This window comes from Sus scrofa, chromosome 9 (genome assembly GCF_000003025.6).
Source record: "Sus scrofa isolate TJ Tabasco breed Duroc chromosome 9, Sscrofa11.1, whole genome shotgun sequence".
In the NCBI taxonomy this organism is placed as follows: domain Eukaryota; kingdom Metazoa; phylum Chordata; class Mammalia; order Artiodactyla; family Suidae; genus Sus; species Sus scrofa.
The window spans coordinates 52743301-52760237 of record NC_010451.4 but is presented as its reverse complement, the minus strand read 5'-3'; the positions used below and the strand labels follow the sequence as shown (position 1 = coordinate 52760237).

Sequence of the window (16937 nt, the reverse complement as noted above, 5' to 3'; positions counted from 1 at the left end):
AGGAAACTAAAGCGAGTGTGAAGGCAGGGTTTAAGGACTCAAACTCACTCTCCATAGGCACCTTCTCCCAGGGTTTGCACCAAGTCCCAGTCTTCCACAAAGGGCACTGCCATGTCTCCACTAAGTCCCACGGCTGTAAAAGGCAGGAACCCAGAAAAGACGGCATATGAGGATAAACTTCAATCATCTCTTAAGCCACTGAGCTCCGCCTCTTGCCATGATTCTTCAAGATAAATCACAGCTCCTGGTTTCCCCTAACATCTCATCCATATTTTTATCCAAGCCGTTAAAGCACAAGCAAGTATTATGAACTCTGGCATTTCGTTGGTAACTCACAATCCCCATTCCCACACAAACCCAAGGCTGAAACCCCGCATTCCAGGCGGCAGAGGAGATGTGCTATCCGCATTGGGAAGTGGGAGGACCAGTGCTTTACCGTGGGGGACCAGGAAAAGGGGTGAAAGGTGAGAACTTGGGTCAGAGTCAGGGATGCTGACTAGTGAAGGAAATAACTGCCACGACCGCAGCCCCTCCTCCCCATCGGCTCACTCCCAATTCCTACCCACACCCCGTCCCCAAGGCCAGGAGGAGCCCGGGGCGGGGCCAAACTGCCCCAAGAGGCGGAAGGAAGGGCTGGGTGGCTCGCGTGCGGCCGGGGCCCAAAACTCTGGGGCACCCAGCCAGCAGAGGAGTCGTCTCTCCAGTCCTTGTACAACGAGGACCTCCTGGCATCACACTCCTCCACCCTCCGATACCGCCCTCCGCGGGAGTCTCTCTGATCCCCCGGGCTCGGCGCCGAGAACGTTCTCTCGCGGTGCCCCTCCTAAGTCTTATAGACCCCGAACTCCTGCTCCAGGGGCCTTTCCCACTCTACCGGCCGCCCCTCCTCACCAGGCCGTCCTTTGCCCGCCACCACAGGAATCCAAATGCAGGACTTTTCCCGCCAAAACTTGCTAGCGTCACATTGTCGCAAATGCGCGCTCCCTTGCCGTAAAGCAGGAAGCGCGCGTTCTGGGGCTCTCGGGCTCTGCAGATTGGCCGCGCCTCGGGTCCGCGCCGCTCTTCGCTGCGTTCTCAGGCCCGCCAGCCAATATTACCTTAAGATCGGAGGAGATCCTGGCTGAAGAGGTTTAAGAACTGCCGACCTCATCAGTGCGAACGACCTCTGGGCACAAACGCTAAGTGGGACCAGGCGTGTATCCTCGGCTGGCTGGCCTCGCGTTCCAAGGGATTGAAGCACCGCAGGGCTCGCTGCCCGCCGCCCCCGACCTCCTGGCACCCCAACCCTTGCCTGGCAAGGTGTTGAGGGTCACACTCAGTAAGGGTTGCCTCTTACTTGAAGGTGTGGGCCAGGTAAAACCGGAGCTGAGAAGCTAGTAACAGCTGTTGAGAACTGATCTTGTGAAGAAGGAAAGTAACTTTTGTGTTGGGAGAGAGAAGCATCAAAGAATGGCTGCAAGGGGTGGGAAGGCGTCAGGATGAATAAAGCTGCTCTTGTATTTTTGAGGTAATGTCAGGATAACCAGTTTTCCCATCTTATCTAAGCTGCCTCCAAAACAATACCTCAACCCAACCTTTTTGAAGGAAGTGCAACTGCATAGCCTAGTACTACCCGCTCTCTCATTAATGTGTAAGAAACTGGCAGGTACAAGCAAAAAGGCTGCGCATTTTACAATGCAAAGTTTAAAAGCAGAGTATCCTGTTTAGGTGGGAAAGTCAATTCTGAGAAAAGGACTGGCTGGAGTACAAAATCATGTAGAAAAACTGAAATAGTTACTCCCCCTTGACAGTAAATTAGACTAGGAACTCAAGGCACAGGGCAGATCATCTCCATTAAGTTCTCCAATTCTCAAAACTGGGCCACATGCATGCATTGAACATAAATAGCTATTGATTGTGATACTGGCAATAGACTAAAGTAAGTGTAAAATATATTATACAAAAATGCAAACATTTGATTTAAAGAAGCAAAGTCAGGGACAGAAAAACAAGACCAGGACACTTCAAAATGCTCATCACAGTTTAGGCTTTTGTTAAAGTAAGTTTTCCACATCATTTTTTTCAGTTTTGGCACTGTGTGCTGCAGACAAAGAATATGAAGAAAGGAAGAGGAGGACCTGCACAGCTTCTTTGTATCTTGATAGAATTAAGGTATCTTAGCCTGAAAATAAGGTATACACTTTTCAGGCAGAATACCAAACATAGCATATAGAATAGATGCACACAATAACATCTGTCCCCTTTTTTAACCTTACTAAAATAATTTTAATAGTAAATATTAAAATAAATTAACTTAAATAGTACAATTTTATTGTTTTGGTTTTCTTGGCCATGCCCACATGTGGAAGTTCCCAGGCCAGGGATCAAACCCACACCACAGCAGTTATCCGAGTGACACCGGATCCTTAAACCACTACACCACAAGGGAAGTCCTAAAATTTACTTTTTTTTGCTTTTTAGGGCTGCACATGCAATATATGGAAGTTCCCAGGCTAGGGGTCGAATCACAACTGCAGCTGCCAGTCTATACCACAGCCATAGCAATGCCAGATTCAAGCTGTGTCTGCGACATACACCACAGCTCATTGCAATGCCAGGTCGTTAACCCACTTAACGAGAACAGGGATGGAAAAAAAATTTACTTAATAGTAAATTTTTAGTGTCTCCGCTGTGGCACAATGGGATTGGTGGCGTGTCTGCAGCACCAGGATACAGGTTCCATCCCCCGGGCCCCACATACTGAGTTAAAGAATCCAGTGTTGCTGTTGCTCCTTGTAGGTTGCAACCACAGCTTGGATCTGATTCCTGGCCCAGGGAACTCCATATGCTGCAGGGTGGCCCAAAAAGAGGAGGAAAAGTAAATTTTTTTTCTTTTGTATTTTTAGGGCCACACCTGAGGCACACGGAGGTTCCCAGGCTAGGTGTTGAATTGGAGCTATAGGCCCGGCCTACACCACAGCAACGCCAGAGTCAAGCTTCATCTTCGACCTACGACACAGCTCATGGGAATGCCAGATCCTTAACTCTGAGCAAAGCCAGGGATCAAACCTGAGTACTTCTGGATACTGGTTGGGTTAGTTACCGCTGAGCCACGACAGGAACTCCCAAAAGTAAATTTTCAAAAGGGAATAACCCTCATAGTGTATGAAATAATATTTTGCAAAGTCTTTTAGATGAAAGGTGAATAATTTAGATGAAAGATGAATCCTAAAGCCAGCAATGGGGAATGAGAAAAGCAACTTCATTTACATCCTTGAACTCTTTAAAGGCTTAGAGTTGAATTAGGGACAACTGGGTGAAAGTGGGGCTAAAAGAGGGTAGGTTGTAGAAAGACTGTATATGAAACAAATAGACCTTTGATCCCCTCCCTCCTCTGTCTACCCAAGAAACTGCCTCTCCCCAAAGCTGGTACAAAACTTGATAGGGTAAACACAAGATGTCTGAACTGGGAAGCATGAGGCACAGCCAAGCCTTGGCTACTTTACTTAAAAATAATATTAAGTTTACGCACTAAAGGTTGAACCTCTAAGCTTTCTTTCCTCACTTTATTCCCAGAAATCTGGCAGCGTGGCATGTATTCTTCAGAGGACGTAAAAGATTCTAGGGAATCTTACCTATATAGAAGAAAAGATCTAAAGATACCAGTATCAGGGATTTCATAATGTAACAACTCAGCCAGACCACAGGAGAAAGAAACCCACATTCAATAAGCCCCATTCCCCCGCCAGAGGCCATCCAACCAGGATCCCACTCTTTAAAAAGAGGAGACAAGCAAGAATTTGAAAAGGGCTTTAATCTGAAAGATATCCAAACAAAGGAATATTCAAACAAAAAAGCTCTTGAACATTAAAGAATATGATAGAAAAAAAAAAAAGGGAAATAAAATAGATGGGTTATGGAAAAAAGTTTAGGAAATCTTCCAGACAGAAGTATAAAGATGGAAAACAGAAGAGTAAATATAAGAATGTTGGGGAATTTCCAATGTGGCTCAGTGGGTTATGAACCTGACCAGTATCCATGAGAATGCAGGTTTGATCCTTGGCCTCACACAGTGGGTTAAGGATCCAGCATTGCTGTCAGCTGTGGTGTAGGTCACAGACACAGTTCGGCTCCTGAGCTGCTGTGGCTCCTGAGTTGTTTGGAATAAACAAAACAACTGGAGAAAATTTCCCACAATGAAAAACTTGACTTTCCAAACTGATACCATACTTTTCCAAACATGACTTTTCCAAGTGTAAAGCACCCAACACAGTGGCTGACCCACTCCAGACACATCACTTGGTAAAGTTTCACAAGGTTACATACAAAGAGGAGTTCCCATCGTGGCTCAGTGGTTAACGAATCCGACTAGGAACAATGAGGTTGCGGGTTCGATCCCTGGCCTTGCTCAGTGGGTTAAGGATCCGGTGTTGCCATGAGCTGTGGTGTAGTTTGCAGACGTGGCTCAGATCCCGCGTTGCTGTGGCTCTGGCATAGGCCGGCAGCTACAGCTCCAATTCAACCCCTAGCCTGGGAACCTCCATTAAAAAGAAAAAAAAAAAAAATTACATACAAAGAAAAGATACTAAGAAGTCTGGGGAAGGAGTGTAAGGGAATGGACACATACAAAAAAATTAAGAATCAGAATAGCATTGCCCTTCTCAGCGTTGAGAAAATAGAAAACAATGGGCCAATGCCTTCAAAACAAATCTAAGTAACAGTTTTAACCAACCTGGAACTCTCTATACCTGGTCAACCTATGAAGACACAAGACACATTCAAGATCTCAAGAAATATCTCCTACACACTTTCTCAGGAAGGTAGTTAGTGGTAATAAATTAAGAGAGAAGCCAGGGGGCATTCCAGCTGTGGCTCTGGTAACGAACCTGACTAGTATCCATAAGAATGCAGGTTTGGATCTCTGGCCTTGCTCAGTGGGTTAAGGATCTAACACTGCCATGAGCTGTGGTGTGGGTCAGAGATGCGGCTTGGATCCCATGTTGCTGTGGCTGGTACAGGCCAGCAGCTACAGATCCGATCTGACCCCTAACCTGGGAACTTACATATGCCACAGGTATGGCCCTAAAAAGACAGAAAAAAAAAGAAAAAAAAGAAGAAAAGAAAGAAAGAAATCAGGGGATTAACACACAATATAACTGAAATGATACACCAACCCAAGAGGGGTGTAGCAAACCTAGACAGTAAACCAATCCAAACTGGAATACAACAAAACAGGAGACATCTATAAGAATGAATACCTAACGAGTCTGAACATATTACAAGAAAGCTGGCACCAATGAAGGAAAGTTTGGGGAGAAATTAGTGACAAGTACAATAAACAAGTGAAAAAACTCCCTCCAAGAGTTATGAAGGAAAAAAAAAAAAAAAAAGTAGTTAACAGTATATACCCATGTGGCCTAGCTGTGAAAAGATTTAAGGGTAAAAACTACTGAGCTAACCCAAATCATAACTATAACAGAGCCTTAAGATGGTAAGAATACGTGTGTCCATGGTGAAAAAGAGCTAAATCCTAAATTTCTGCACCAGGAAGTCAACAGGTGATACCTAAAATTGAAAAACCAACACATAGCAAAATAAAGCAAGGTGTTTAATGATATGGAGATAAGTAATGTGAGAATCAACAGAGTTGAAAGTGGGTACCTCTGGGGAGTTGAAAACAGTGCTTTTTTAAAAATTATTTGATTTTTTTTTTTACACTAAGTGCACTGTAACAATGGAAATGAGAATTTTCTTAAAAATACAGCTTTAGGTACTCTAGAAAGTAACAAAATTAAAATCATAACAGCAATAACTACAGTGATAAACTAAAGAGCTACCCCATATCCTACAGAGGAAAATAATCACTAATGGTCTCTTAACTGGTATTACTCACATTGGTAAGAAAAACAAAAACAAATAAAACCCTTAGAATAACCTCTTCCCCTAGGGAGGAATTCTATACATAAATCAAGTCACATATTTACACATAGTAAATCAAATCTAAATCTCACCCACAGTTGAAGCACCTGGTGTATAACCTGGTTTGGAAGGCTGCTTCCTGGGTACACAAGCAGACCTGAGTATACCCTTTAGGAGCACCATTTTGACTTCTCTGCAAGTTATGTCATTGCTCCTATTTCTTAAATAGTAACAGTAAAGAGTTACCTTGCATTTTTTTTTTTAAATAACTAAGGGTTTATATACATCATTGACATATATTATGTTTTAAAGTACATAATATACACTGTTGTAACTGAACATAAGGCTATTTGTCCTGACATTAAATAGCAATGGGACTCCTGTGTTTTTGTTTGTTTGTTTTAGCCACACCTGCAGCATATGGAAGTTCCTAAGCCAGGGATCGAACCTGTACCACAGCAGCCACCCAAGCCACTGCAGTGGCAATGCTTGATCCTTAACCTGCTGCTGCACAAGAGAACTCCACTCCTGTGTTTTGTGTAGCTTATTTGGCAAGGGCTTGAAAACTGGATCATGGAGCTTGTTAGTGATCTATGATAATAAAAAGGTTGAAACTAAGGAAGAAGAGCTCACCTTTAAATAACTAGCAAAAGTTTTAGTGCATAAGCTAAAGGAAGTAAGAAAAGAAACATGTACTATATCATGAATAAGTGAAGGTACTGAAAAGCTAATTTCAAATAGATATGTATGGTTATGTTTCAGCTAATTCAAAAACACCTATTGACCATCAAGCTCTATATATAACGTGAAGTTTCTTCCTCCCCCTTGAGAACAGTAATTTCACTGACTGCCTTAAGTCTTCAAAATTTAAGATTTAATCTCAGTAGATTTATTCCTGCTCAAAAACAAAAACCTAGCTCATCCCAAAGAATATTGGTAAGATCAGGTCTGGCTAGCCACCTCTGTCCCTCTGTCCCTTAGATAGCCTCTACGGATGAGAGATGTTGAGAACAGACATTACAGCAACACGGCTATCCTTCCTGCACAGAAATGGCACTCCTCTGGTCCCACAAACTTTTATTCATTCAATAAGTTTACTGAGCACCCACTATGTGCAAGGCATTGTGCTAGGTGCTGCAGTTTTTGAAATGACAAAATTGTTTGTTTTTGTAGGATCTGAGCTAGACCTTGATGGTTTTTCCTGATTTGAGAAAGACAGAATGCCCCTACATGGCTCATTAAGGGAGCTAAGAACTTGAATGAGGTCTGTTTCTGTCCTTCTTCCAGCCCAACATAAATTTTAGGCTTCCTCAAATCAGTCATTAAGTCAAAACAAATAAGGCACATTAAAAAAAAAATTCCCCCCTTTAATTGACCAAAGTAAAGCCATGACATTTCATTTGGTAACCTGCTCAGAATTATAAAGATCATTCCATTTGGCCCAGCCTATACTGCCCAGGGCAAAACATCCAGATAATTCTAATCCCATCACATTCTGTTCTTATAAACTGCATGTTTTAAAAATGTCTTCAGCGCCCTAAATGTGATGCGCTCAGTGCGAAGCAGATCAGAGCTGGATGTAACATTTATGTCCTTGACAAGCCTCGATTATCCAGGTCCTTCACCTGCAACATAAAGGTATCACTTTAATGTTTATAATCAGGTCAACATGGCAGAGCTTCTTTACCGGGTTGGGTTCATCCAAACAGGGAGGGATTCTGTTGGATTCTGCTGCCTAGTTTGGCTCTGGTTTGAGAGTAGCTACACTCTGCTTAGCCTCTTAGAAAACCTTTGTGAGGAGCTGTATAAATGATCCACCCTCCAAATATATCAAGGGTTCTTAGAGTTCTCTTGTGTGCAACAGGCTAGGGATCCGGCACTGTCACTGCAGTAGCTTGGGTCGCTGATATGGTGCAGGTTTGATCCCTGGCCCAGGAAATTCCACATGTCGCAGGCACAGTGGGAAAAAAAAAAGTCATCAAGCTTTTTTCTTATGTAAGAGCTATAACACACTTCTATGTGACCCTGTCATAAATTCTTTAGTGGGAGAGAAGAAAATGTAGTTCAAAAACATAAACACGCACCCTCTCCCTCTCCGCACCCTCTCCCTCTCCGCTCTAAGCCTGATAATCACTAAAACAGATCAAGTTTACCCTGACTGCAAAAATAATCACTGCAACTACTGCTAGAATGACAGCAGAATGGGGAGTGTACACTCTTAAGAACAATCTATAATTTAAAAAAATAGTAAAATTCTGGAGTTCCCACTGTGGCTCAGTTGCAATGAACCCAACTAGAATCCATGAGGACTTGGGTTTGATCCCTGGCCTCGCTCAGTGGTTTAAGGATCCTGCGTGGCCATGAGCTGTGGTACAGGTCGCAGATGCCGCTTGGATCCTAAGCTGTTGTGGCTGTGGTGTAGGCTAGCAGCCACAGCTCAGATTTGGGCCCTAGCCTAGGAACTTCCATATGCCACAGGTGCAGCCCTAAAAAAAAAAAAAAAAAGACAAAAAAAATAGTAAAATTCTAAGTGAACTGTGAGTTACTTTTCAGACATTAGAAATATTCCTATGTTAGAAACATGTGGCCCATTTTTAAGCACCAGGGCTGCTTCCGCAGCCTCCTGTTGGCTTACCTTGTATATCCTGACTAGCCAATGTTCTGTGGTATATGCTTCCTCCAGGACATCAAGTTCAAAGTCTTTATTCCCAATCTCAGCATTCCGAACACGATCATAGCCTAGTGGACGCTCTAGAAAGGGACAAAAAAAAGGAGACACACTTCTTTCTACGGTGCTGATTTCCTAAGGAAATAGTAAATCCATTTGGTAAATCATCTAACTGGAACGTTATTCCCCAGCATGCAGTTTGCTTAGTAGGGCCTGCAGAAAAGGACATCGGGTAGTGAGAGCAAATTGTTACCCTAACTCATGTCCTCTCCAAGGTGAAGCCTGGCAGAGACCATAAGGACCAGAGGGCTCGATGACTTCCAAACCCCTCTTATTTCTGAGGATTCCAGAGTAGAGGCCACCCAGAGGCCTCTGTGATACACTTGTAACCCTTCCATGGAAAAGAGAAGAACCTATCAGATGTTAAAGGCCTGCATCCACTTCAAAAACTGTCCTGACTGCAGAACTAAGAAACTGAAGTCAGAAAGAAAGACTTAATAACTTTCAATTTATCTGAAGAAATGTAAAGTCTTTCATCTCACTCTATCCCCCTTGGCATTCCTTTCTCCACATTTTACTGAGAGGCAACAAAAAGTAATGTGTAAAAGCACAAAATCTACAGCCTGCCTGGGTTTAACCTGACTCAGCACTAGTTATGTGAACCTATTTACAGTTAAGGAATCTTTTTTTTTTTTGTCTTTTCTATGGCCGCACCTGAAGCATATGGAGGTTCCCAGGCTAGGGGTCTAATCAGAGCTGTAGCCACCAGCCTACACCACAGCCACAGCAATGCTGGATCCGAGCCGTGTCTACAACCTACACCATAGCTCATGGCAACACCAGATCCTTAACCCACTGAGCGAGGCCAGGGATCAAATCCACAACCTCACCGTTCCTAGTCAGATTCGTTAACCACTGAGCCACGATGGGAACTCCCAAGGAACCTATTCATACCTCAATCTCCTTCATATATAAAATGTGAATAATATCAGTAACAATTTTTTGAATTTTTATTGTGATTAAATGAATTAATAGATATAAAGCACTTAAGCAGTGCCTGGCATTTAAAAAACATTGTATATTTTAGCTATTACCATTCTACTGTCATTATTAACATTATTAGGAATCACTCACTGGCTTCTGTGTAGACCTGTCCGAAGCGGTAGTAACACATCTTGTACATAAGGCAGTTGAGCAGCACTGGAGAACCCTCGCGGTCCACACGGAATTCCCCAGTTGGAGTATAATAATCGTGCTCCTTGATATGTTTGCCTGTATCTGTGCTCCCTCCTATCCGGACCATCCACAGAAATTTGTTGATGTCTAGAAAAAAAAAAAAAAAAAAAAAAAGGGAAGAAGGAAAAACAGCTGCATTACAAAAGGTTGCTAGAGCTAAATCACCCAATGAAAGGTCACTATTTCTAAGGAAAATGCTCCAAATCTTTTTCTGATGGAGTACAATACCATTTAATTTTATATAAAGAAAAGAAAGCTAATGTACAGCCAAAATACACAGCTTTTCCTATAGATTTTCCTACAGACTCCTGAAATTCTATGCTATTGGTTCAGATTTAAATCACAACTGAAATTAGTCCTAGGTATTAGCTGGGGCTAAGCTATCCAATCTACTAGCTGCTAGCCACATGTAGCTACTAACACTTGAAATGTAGCTAGCCCAAATTAAGATGTGCTCTGAGTATAAAGCACACACTAGATTTCTAAAACTTAGTCCAAGATAAAACAAAGTATATAAAATATATTGGTTACATATTAAATTTATTTATTTATTTATTTATTTTGCTATTTCTTGGGCCACTCCTGCGGCATATGGAAGTTCCCAGGCTAGGGGTCTAATCGGAGCTGTAGCCGCCGGCCTACGCCAGAGCCACAGCAATGCGGGATCCGAGCCGCGTCTGCAACCTACACCACAGCTCACGGCAACGCCAGATCTTAACCCACTGAGCAAGGGCAGGGACCAAACCCGCAACCTCATGGTTCCTAGTCGGATTTGTTAACCACTGCGCCACGACGGGAACTCCTGCTTTGGATATATTTAGATAAAAAAATTATTAAATGCATTTCTCCTATTCCTTTTTGCTTATTTTGATGTGGCTAGTAGAAAATTTTAAATGACATATATAGCTCCCATTTCTATTGGATGGCACTTACCTAGGGAGTAGCGGCTTTACCAACAAAGTACAGAGGACAGAGCATGCTCCCTCTTTATCTACAGTTGCAAAGTTACAAACCTCTGAAGCCCACCTATGAGAAATCAACATTTCTATGTCAAACTCACTACCAGGCTCCATATACTGATACCACTATCTACTCAGGCTATCTCTTAGAATTCTGCCACTCCCTGTATCTCCTCCACAGGCTTTAGGGAAATGGACGGTTAGTATAAGAAGCACCACAGACCCATAAGAAAAAAAGATTCCGGGGAGTTCCTGTCGTGGCGCAGTGGTTAACGAATCCGACTAGGAACCATGAGGTTGCGGGTTCGGGCCCTGCCCTTGCTCAGTGGGTTAACGATCCGGCGTTGCCGTGAGCTGTGGTGTAGGTCGCAGATGCGGCTCGGATCCTGCGTTGCTGTGGCTCTGGCGTAGACTGGCGGCTGCAGCTCCGGTTCAACCCCTAGCCTGGGAACCTCCATATGCCGCGGGAGTGGTCCAAAGAAATAGCAAAAAGACAAAAAAAAAAAAAAAAGAAAGAAAGAAAGATTCCCACTGCCCTAAAGGGTTCTAGGGGATACCATACTGCTTAAGAACACAGACCCTGGATTTAAACTGCCTGGGTCTGAATTTCAGCACTGCCAATTCTAGGTAGGTAACCTTGAGCAAATTACTGAAACTCTCTGTCCTTCAGTTTCTGTATCTGTCAAATTAGGAAAGCAAGAGTATCTACAATGATATGGCTGCTATGGTATTATGAGTAAGAACATGTTACCTTACATGTTGTTTGTCACATAAGTCTTCAATACCTAATATTACTGTCCTCATGTAGTGTCTGCAATTTTACCTCCATCTTGCATGTGGAAAAAGTGAGGCAAAGAGACTTGACAGGACCAGAAACAGGACCAAAAATAAAACCCCAGAACATCAACTCAACTGTCTTAGAGCACTGCTATTACAGCTTCCTGCCAGGTATGTCTGAAGTAAAAACCCGACAAACTGAGAATGAAAGAGTGCACAGAAAAAGAAACGATAAACAAAAAGAAAAGGCAACCTACGGAATGGTAGAAAATATTTGCAAACCATATATCAAATGAAGGGTTAATATCTAAAATATATAAGGAACTCGTACAATTTAATAGCAAAAAAATAATAATAATACAATTAAAAATGGGCATAAGAAGATATGCATTAGAGTTCCCCCATCATAGCAAAGCAGAAATGAATCCGACTAGGAACCATGAGGTCGTGGGTTCAATCCCTGGCCTCACTCAGTGGGTTAAGGATCCGGCATTGCTGTGAGCTGTGATGTAGGTCACAGATGCGGCTCAGATCCTGTGTTGCTATGGCTGTGGCAAAGGCTGGCAGCTACAGCTCTGATTAGACCCCTAGCCTGGGAACCTCCATATGCTGAGGGTGTGGCCCTAAAAAGCAAAATAAAGTGCTAAAAAAAAAAAACAAAGAAGATATGCAAGTGGCCAACAGATTCATGAAAAAGTGCTCAACATCACTAATCATTAAGGAAACGCAAATCAAAACCACAACAAGGTATCACCTCATATGCTAGCTAGAATGGAGCTTGCCAAAAGGACACAAGACATGCTGGTGAGGATGCTATGAAAAGGGAAACTTTGTGCACTGCTGGTGGAAGTGTAAACTGGTACAGACACTATAGGAATTGGTATGGAGGTTCCTCAAAAAATTAACACTAGAACTACCATGTGATCCAGCAATCCCACTTCTGGGGATACATCCAGAAGAAATGCAATCACCACCCTGAAGAGACATCTTCAGCCATGTTCACTGCATTATTCACAATACCAAGATATGGACACAAATAAGTCTATCAACAGATGAATAAAGAAAGAAAATATGATAGATATACACTCACTAAAGATTTCAGGGAACTATCCATTTCTATACATGTACACAATTTTATATATATATATGTATCCATACATATAAATATGTATGCACACAGATATACACACACACTTTTCTGTAGCATTTGGATATACTATCATTAGAAAGAAAAAATCTATAATCACACACCATCATAGAGTGCTGAAGCAATTATTTGTGAAATTTCAAGTCCATGGGAGCACATCCTTGCTATCATCATTCTTTCTCTGCTTGTACAAGACACACATGGAAAACTAGTCTTACTACTTTATACTGACACTTTATATATACTATCCAGGTGGACTTGGTTAAGTCTGTCTATATCAGAAGCCAGACATAATCTAAAATTTTAACATCTTTAAGAAGCAAACATATATTCAAAGAAAATCAAGATAGAAATATGAGGTAATTTTTAACTGCAGGAAAACAAGTTATTCTAGATAAGAAGGTAACTATGGTGTACAGGCTGACTCAGTAGTAAATAATATTTACTAAGTCATGATTTTGAAAACACTTTGTCTGTATTTATCCAAAAACTGATCATTAACTCTGAGAAGATCCAAGAGGTAAAGGGATCAGACAAAGAACTAAATTCCTTATCTACTATATTAAGAAATTGATATAAGGTATCTAATATCATCAATGAATAGCAGAATATTTATATATTATTTAGAAATATGAACATAAGTACTAGAAGAAATAACTTGAATAACTTTCCTGGGAACCGATGTTATAAGGTGGTTTAGAGGCAGAGGGCTACCATTTTTGCACCCCCCCCCTTATTTATTTATTTATTTGGCCTTTCAGGGCCGCACTTGCAGCACATGGAGGTTCCCAGGCTAAGGGTCTACTCTGAGCTGTAGCCTCCGGCCTACACCACAGCCACAGCAACTCAGGATCCAAGCAGTGTCTGCGACCTATACCACAGCTCACGGCAACGCCGGATCCTTAACTCACTGAGCAAGGCCAGGGATCAACCCTGCAACCATCATGTTTCCTAGCTGAATTTGTTAACCACTGAACCACGATGGGAACTCCTTTGTCTTTTTGCCTTTTTTTTTTTTTTTTTTTTTTTGAGGGCTACCATTTTTATTATAAACTATCAAAAATATTTAACATTTTAAAGTATAAACAGGATTGCTTTAATTTTTTAAGGTTTTTTTTTTTTTTTTTTAAGGTAGAGAACTATACCTGAATGATTCTTCTAAACATATGGCTTTAGGGAACATGGTTAACATATGCCACAAACACACACATAAATATTTAAAGTTAGCAGATGATTCTGTGGCTTAAACACACTAAAAAATGCTAATTCTTAAGCTCATTTCAGAAGCCTTATGTTCTTTATTGTTCACTAGTTGTGGAACCATTCCTAGGTCTTTAGACATTTATAGTATATCATGCTTTTTTTTTTTTAGGGGCTCACATGTGGCATATATAAGTTCCCAATCTAGGGGTCGAATCAGAGCTGCAGCTGCTGGCCTACACCCACAGCCACACCAGATCCAAGCCACCTCTGTAACCCATACCACAGCTCATGGCAATGCCAGATCCTTAACCCACTGAGCGAGGCCAGGGATTGAACCTGCATCCTCATGGATACTGGTTGGGTTTATTACCACTGAGCCACAACAGGAATTACAGCATGCCATACTTACATGAGAAGTCTTTACATCCACTTCTGACTTGTAAAAAAATAAATAAATAAATAAACAAACTTCAGGCTGCAAATACTTAGGAACTTTCTCAACTAAGAAAATATGTTGATATTAGTAAAAGGACAAGAAAATAGGAGATTCATCTAGTTTTCTTAGAATCTGTGCCCTATGGCTAGAAACAGAATCAAGTACATTACCATCAGAGGAATACCCAGTAAGGCCTCCAAAAATGACCAGCACATAGCTAACATCAAGCTCCCTCATGATCTCGTAGGCTTTTTCTTCCGTGGATGCCATTGCCTAGAAAAGCACATGCACATTTCTCAAATTCCAGGTCATGTGATCCCCTCATGGAGAAATAGTTCCCATTAGATGCTCTGTATCAAATACTCAAATGACCCCTTCACCTTACCTGTCCTACTCGAGAAATATGGGTATTATTCCACGTGTTGTTATCCACTAAAATTGTCCGATTCGCCATAGCTGTAATCTGGTAGCCATAATCCCACCATGACATGACCTTCGCATCCTGAAAGAAGAGCACGAAATGGAAGTAACAAGCTCCTCGCTTGCTTCCAAAAATCAAATACAAGAGTGTAAGGGCATCTGACAGGAAGTGAAACTGGCAAATAACTCAATTTCTTCATAAAATAATGCACGCCTAATAAGAAAATAAATCTCGGCACTTGATCCTACATTTACATACAACTATGATATCTTGTTTTTTTTTTTTTTTGTCTTTTTTTTGTTGTTGTTGTTGTTGTTGCTATTTCTTGGGCCGCTCCCGCGGCATATGGAGGTTCCCAGGCTAGGGGTTGAATCGGAGCTGTAGCCACCGGCCTACGCCAGAGCCACAGCAACGCGGGATCCGAGCCGCGTCTGCAACCTACACCACAGCTCACGGCAACGCCAGATCGTTAACCCACTGAGCAAGGCCAGGGACCGAACCCGCAACCTCATGGTTCCTAGTCGGATTCGTTAACCACTGCGCCACGACGGGAACTCCTTTTTTCTTTTTCTTTTTTTTTTGTTGTTGTTGTTGTTGTTGTTGCTATTTCTTCAACTATGATATCTTGATGCAAATTCAACAACCAAACAGTGTCATATTTTCATCTTAGATAACCTTATAAAAATAAGCATAACGGGGTGGGAGGTGCAGGGAATACTTTCAAATAAATAGCCTGGCGTCACCAGATTTACTGTACTAAATAACTGACCTTAAGCAATATCAAAAATCAGTTACTATAAAGAGGGGGTGGGAGGAACAAATCCGAATATGATGAACAAGGATTAAGAAATCCTTATAAGAGGAGTTCCCGTCGTGGCGCAGTGGTTAACGAATCCAACTAGGAGCCATGAGGTTGCGGGTTCGGTCCCTGCCCTTGCTCAGTGGGTTGGCGATCCGGCGTCGCCGTGGGCTGTGGTGTAGGTTGCAGACGCGGCTCGGATCCTGCGTTGCTGTGGCTCTGGCGTAGGCCGGTGGCTACAGCTCCGATTCAACCCCTAGCCTGGGAACCTCCATATGCCGCGGGAGCGGCCCAAGAAATAGCAACAACAACAACAACAACAAAAAAAAGACAAAAAAAAAAAAAAAAAAGAAAGAAATCCTTATAAGAATCTAGCTGAGAAGTGCCATTCCCATTAGCTACTGGAAAGGAAATCACTTCAGATTCTCAAAACCAAAATGTTAATAACAATTAGGTGATCCTTTATGAAAAATCTGTATCTTCTTTTTTTTTTTTTTTTTGCTTCTATTTTCTGATTTTTCTACAATAAACATGTATTATTTATTTTTAAACTTTTTTCTTTTTTTTAATTGGGAAGATCTACCTCATGATAAAATCACTATGCTGTCAATTTAAGTGCCAGGCAGAGTGTAGATAATTACCAGTAAGGGTCACTACAAAAGAAATCCTGAAATGACTGGAAATTGACGTCTAAGTCTTATTCAACACCAGAATTTTATAGTTCCAATTTCTCTAAGCTCTCTGCCCATTTAAAAGCTATTTTATTCACCACAACATCAAATGTGCCCCCAACTCCTCCTACCCCACAATCCCACTCCTCCCAAATCTTCACCTCTGGAGTATTGTGACGAAGCCAATAGTACGCTTCTCGGAAGTCATCAAAAATGATCCTACTGCCATCCCCACCACGAGCAGACAGCACAATGGAGGGAGAAGAATAGGCCTCACTGGTCACCCAAGTTGAATGAAAGGTGTAGGTGATGAGAAAGAAAGCCATGACCAGTATCATGCCACTTGCCACCTAAACAAGGAAGAATTGTGTTATAAACCAAATTAAACTACACTACACAGAACAGCTTCTTACACCGTCAATAATATGAGATGAACCAAAATAATTCAGAGGCTATATGATTTAATTATGACTATTTGTGACAGTGCTCTCTACTCTCCCTCAGTCAAAAATAAAACAAACAGGAGTTCCTGTTGTGGCTCAGTGGTTAACGAATCTGACTAGGAACCATGAGGTTTCGGGTTCGATCCCTGGCCTTGCTCAGTGGGTTAAGGATCCAGCATTGCCAAGAGCTGTGATGCAGGTTGCAGACACAGCTCGGATCTGGCATTGCTGTGGCTCTGGTGTGGGCCAGCGGCTACACCTCTGATTTGACCCCTAGCT

The 16937-nt window shown here is 42.1% G+C and overlaps 2 protein-coding genes and 1 long non-coding RNA gene across 4 annotated transcripts in view; 1 reads left to right on the top strand and 2 right to left on the bottom strand.

Moving 5' to 3' along the window:
- Window positions 1-1014, bottom strand: part of CHEK1 (checkpoint kinase 1) — a 31655-nt gene extending 30641 nt beyond the window's left edge. The window contains exons 1-2 of the mRNA XM_005667481.3: window positions 892-1014; window positions 49-133 (exon numbers count right to left, since the gene is read on the bottom strand). Coding sequence (XP_005667538.1) covers window positions 49-113 — 65 coding nt within the window. The 5' untranslated portion in view covers window positions 114-133; window positions 892-1014. The remainder of the gene's footprint in view (window positions 1-48; window positions 134-891) is intronic.
- On the top strand, window positions 1381-7256 carry LOC110255454. The gene is made up of 2 exons (XR_002335717.1): window positions 1381-1507; window positions 2066-7256. It is a non-coding gene; the product is annotated as an uncharacterized LOC110255454 (long non-coding RNA).
- Window positions 5567-16937, bottom strand: part of STT3A (STT3A, catalytic subunit of the oligosaccharyltransferase complex) — a 27878-nt gene continuing 16507 nt past the window's right edge. Inside the window, exons 13-18 of one of the 2 annotated variants that reach the window (XM_013979542.2) lie at window positions 16377-16565; window positions 14710-14826; window positions 14495-14597; window positions 9701-9889; window positions 8534-8649; window positions 5567-7523 (exon numbers count right to left, since the gene is read on the bottom strand). In XM_013979542.2, the coding sequence (XP_013834996.1) occupies window positions 7485-7523; window positions 8534-8649; window positions 9701-9889; window positions 14495-14597; window positions 14710-14826; window positions 16377-16565 (753 nt within the window). In that variant the 3' untranslated portion in view covers window positions 5567-7484. 2 annotated transcript variants of the gene reach the window in all.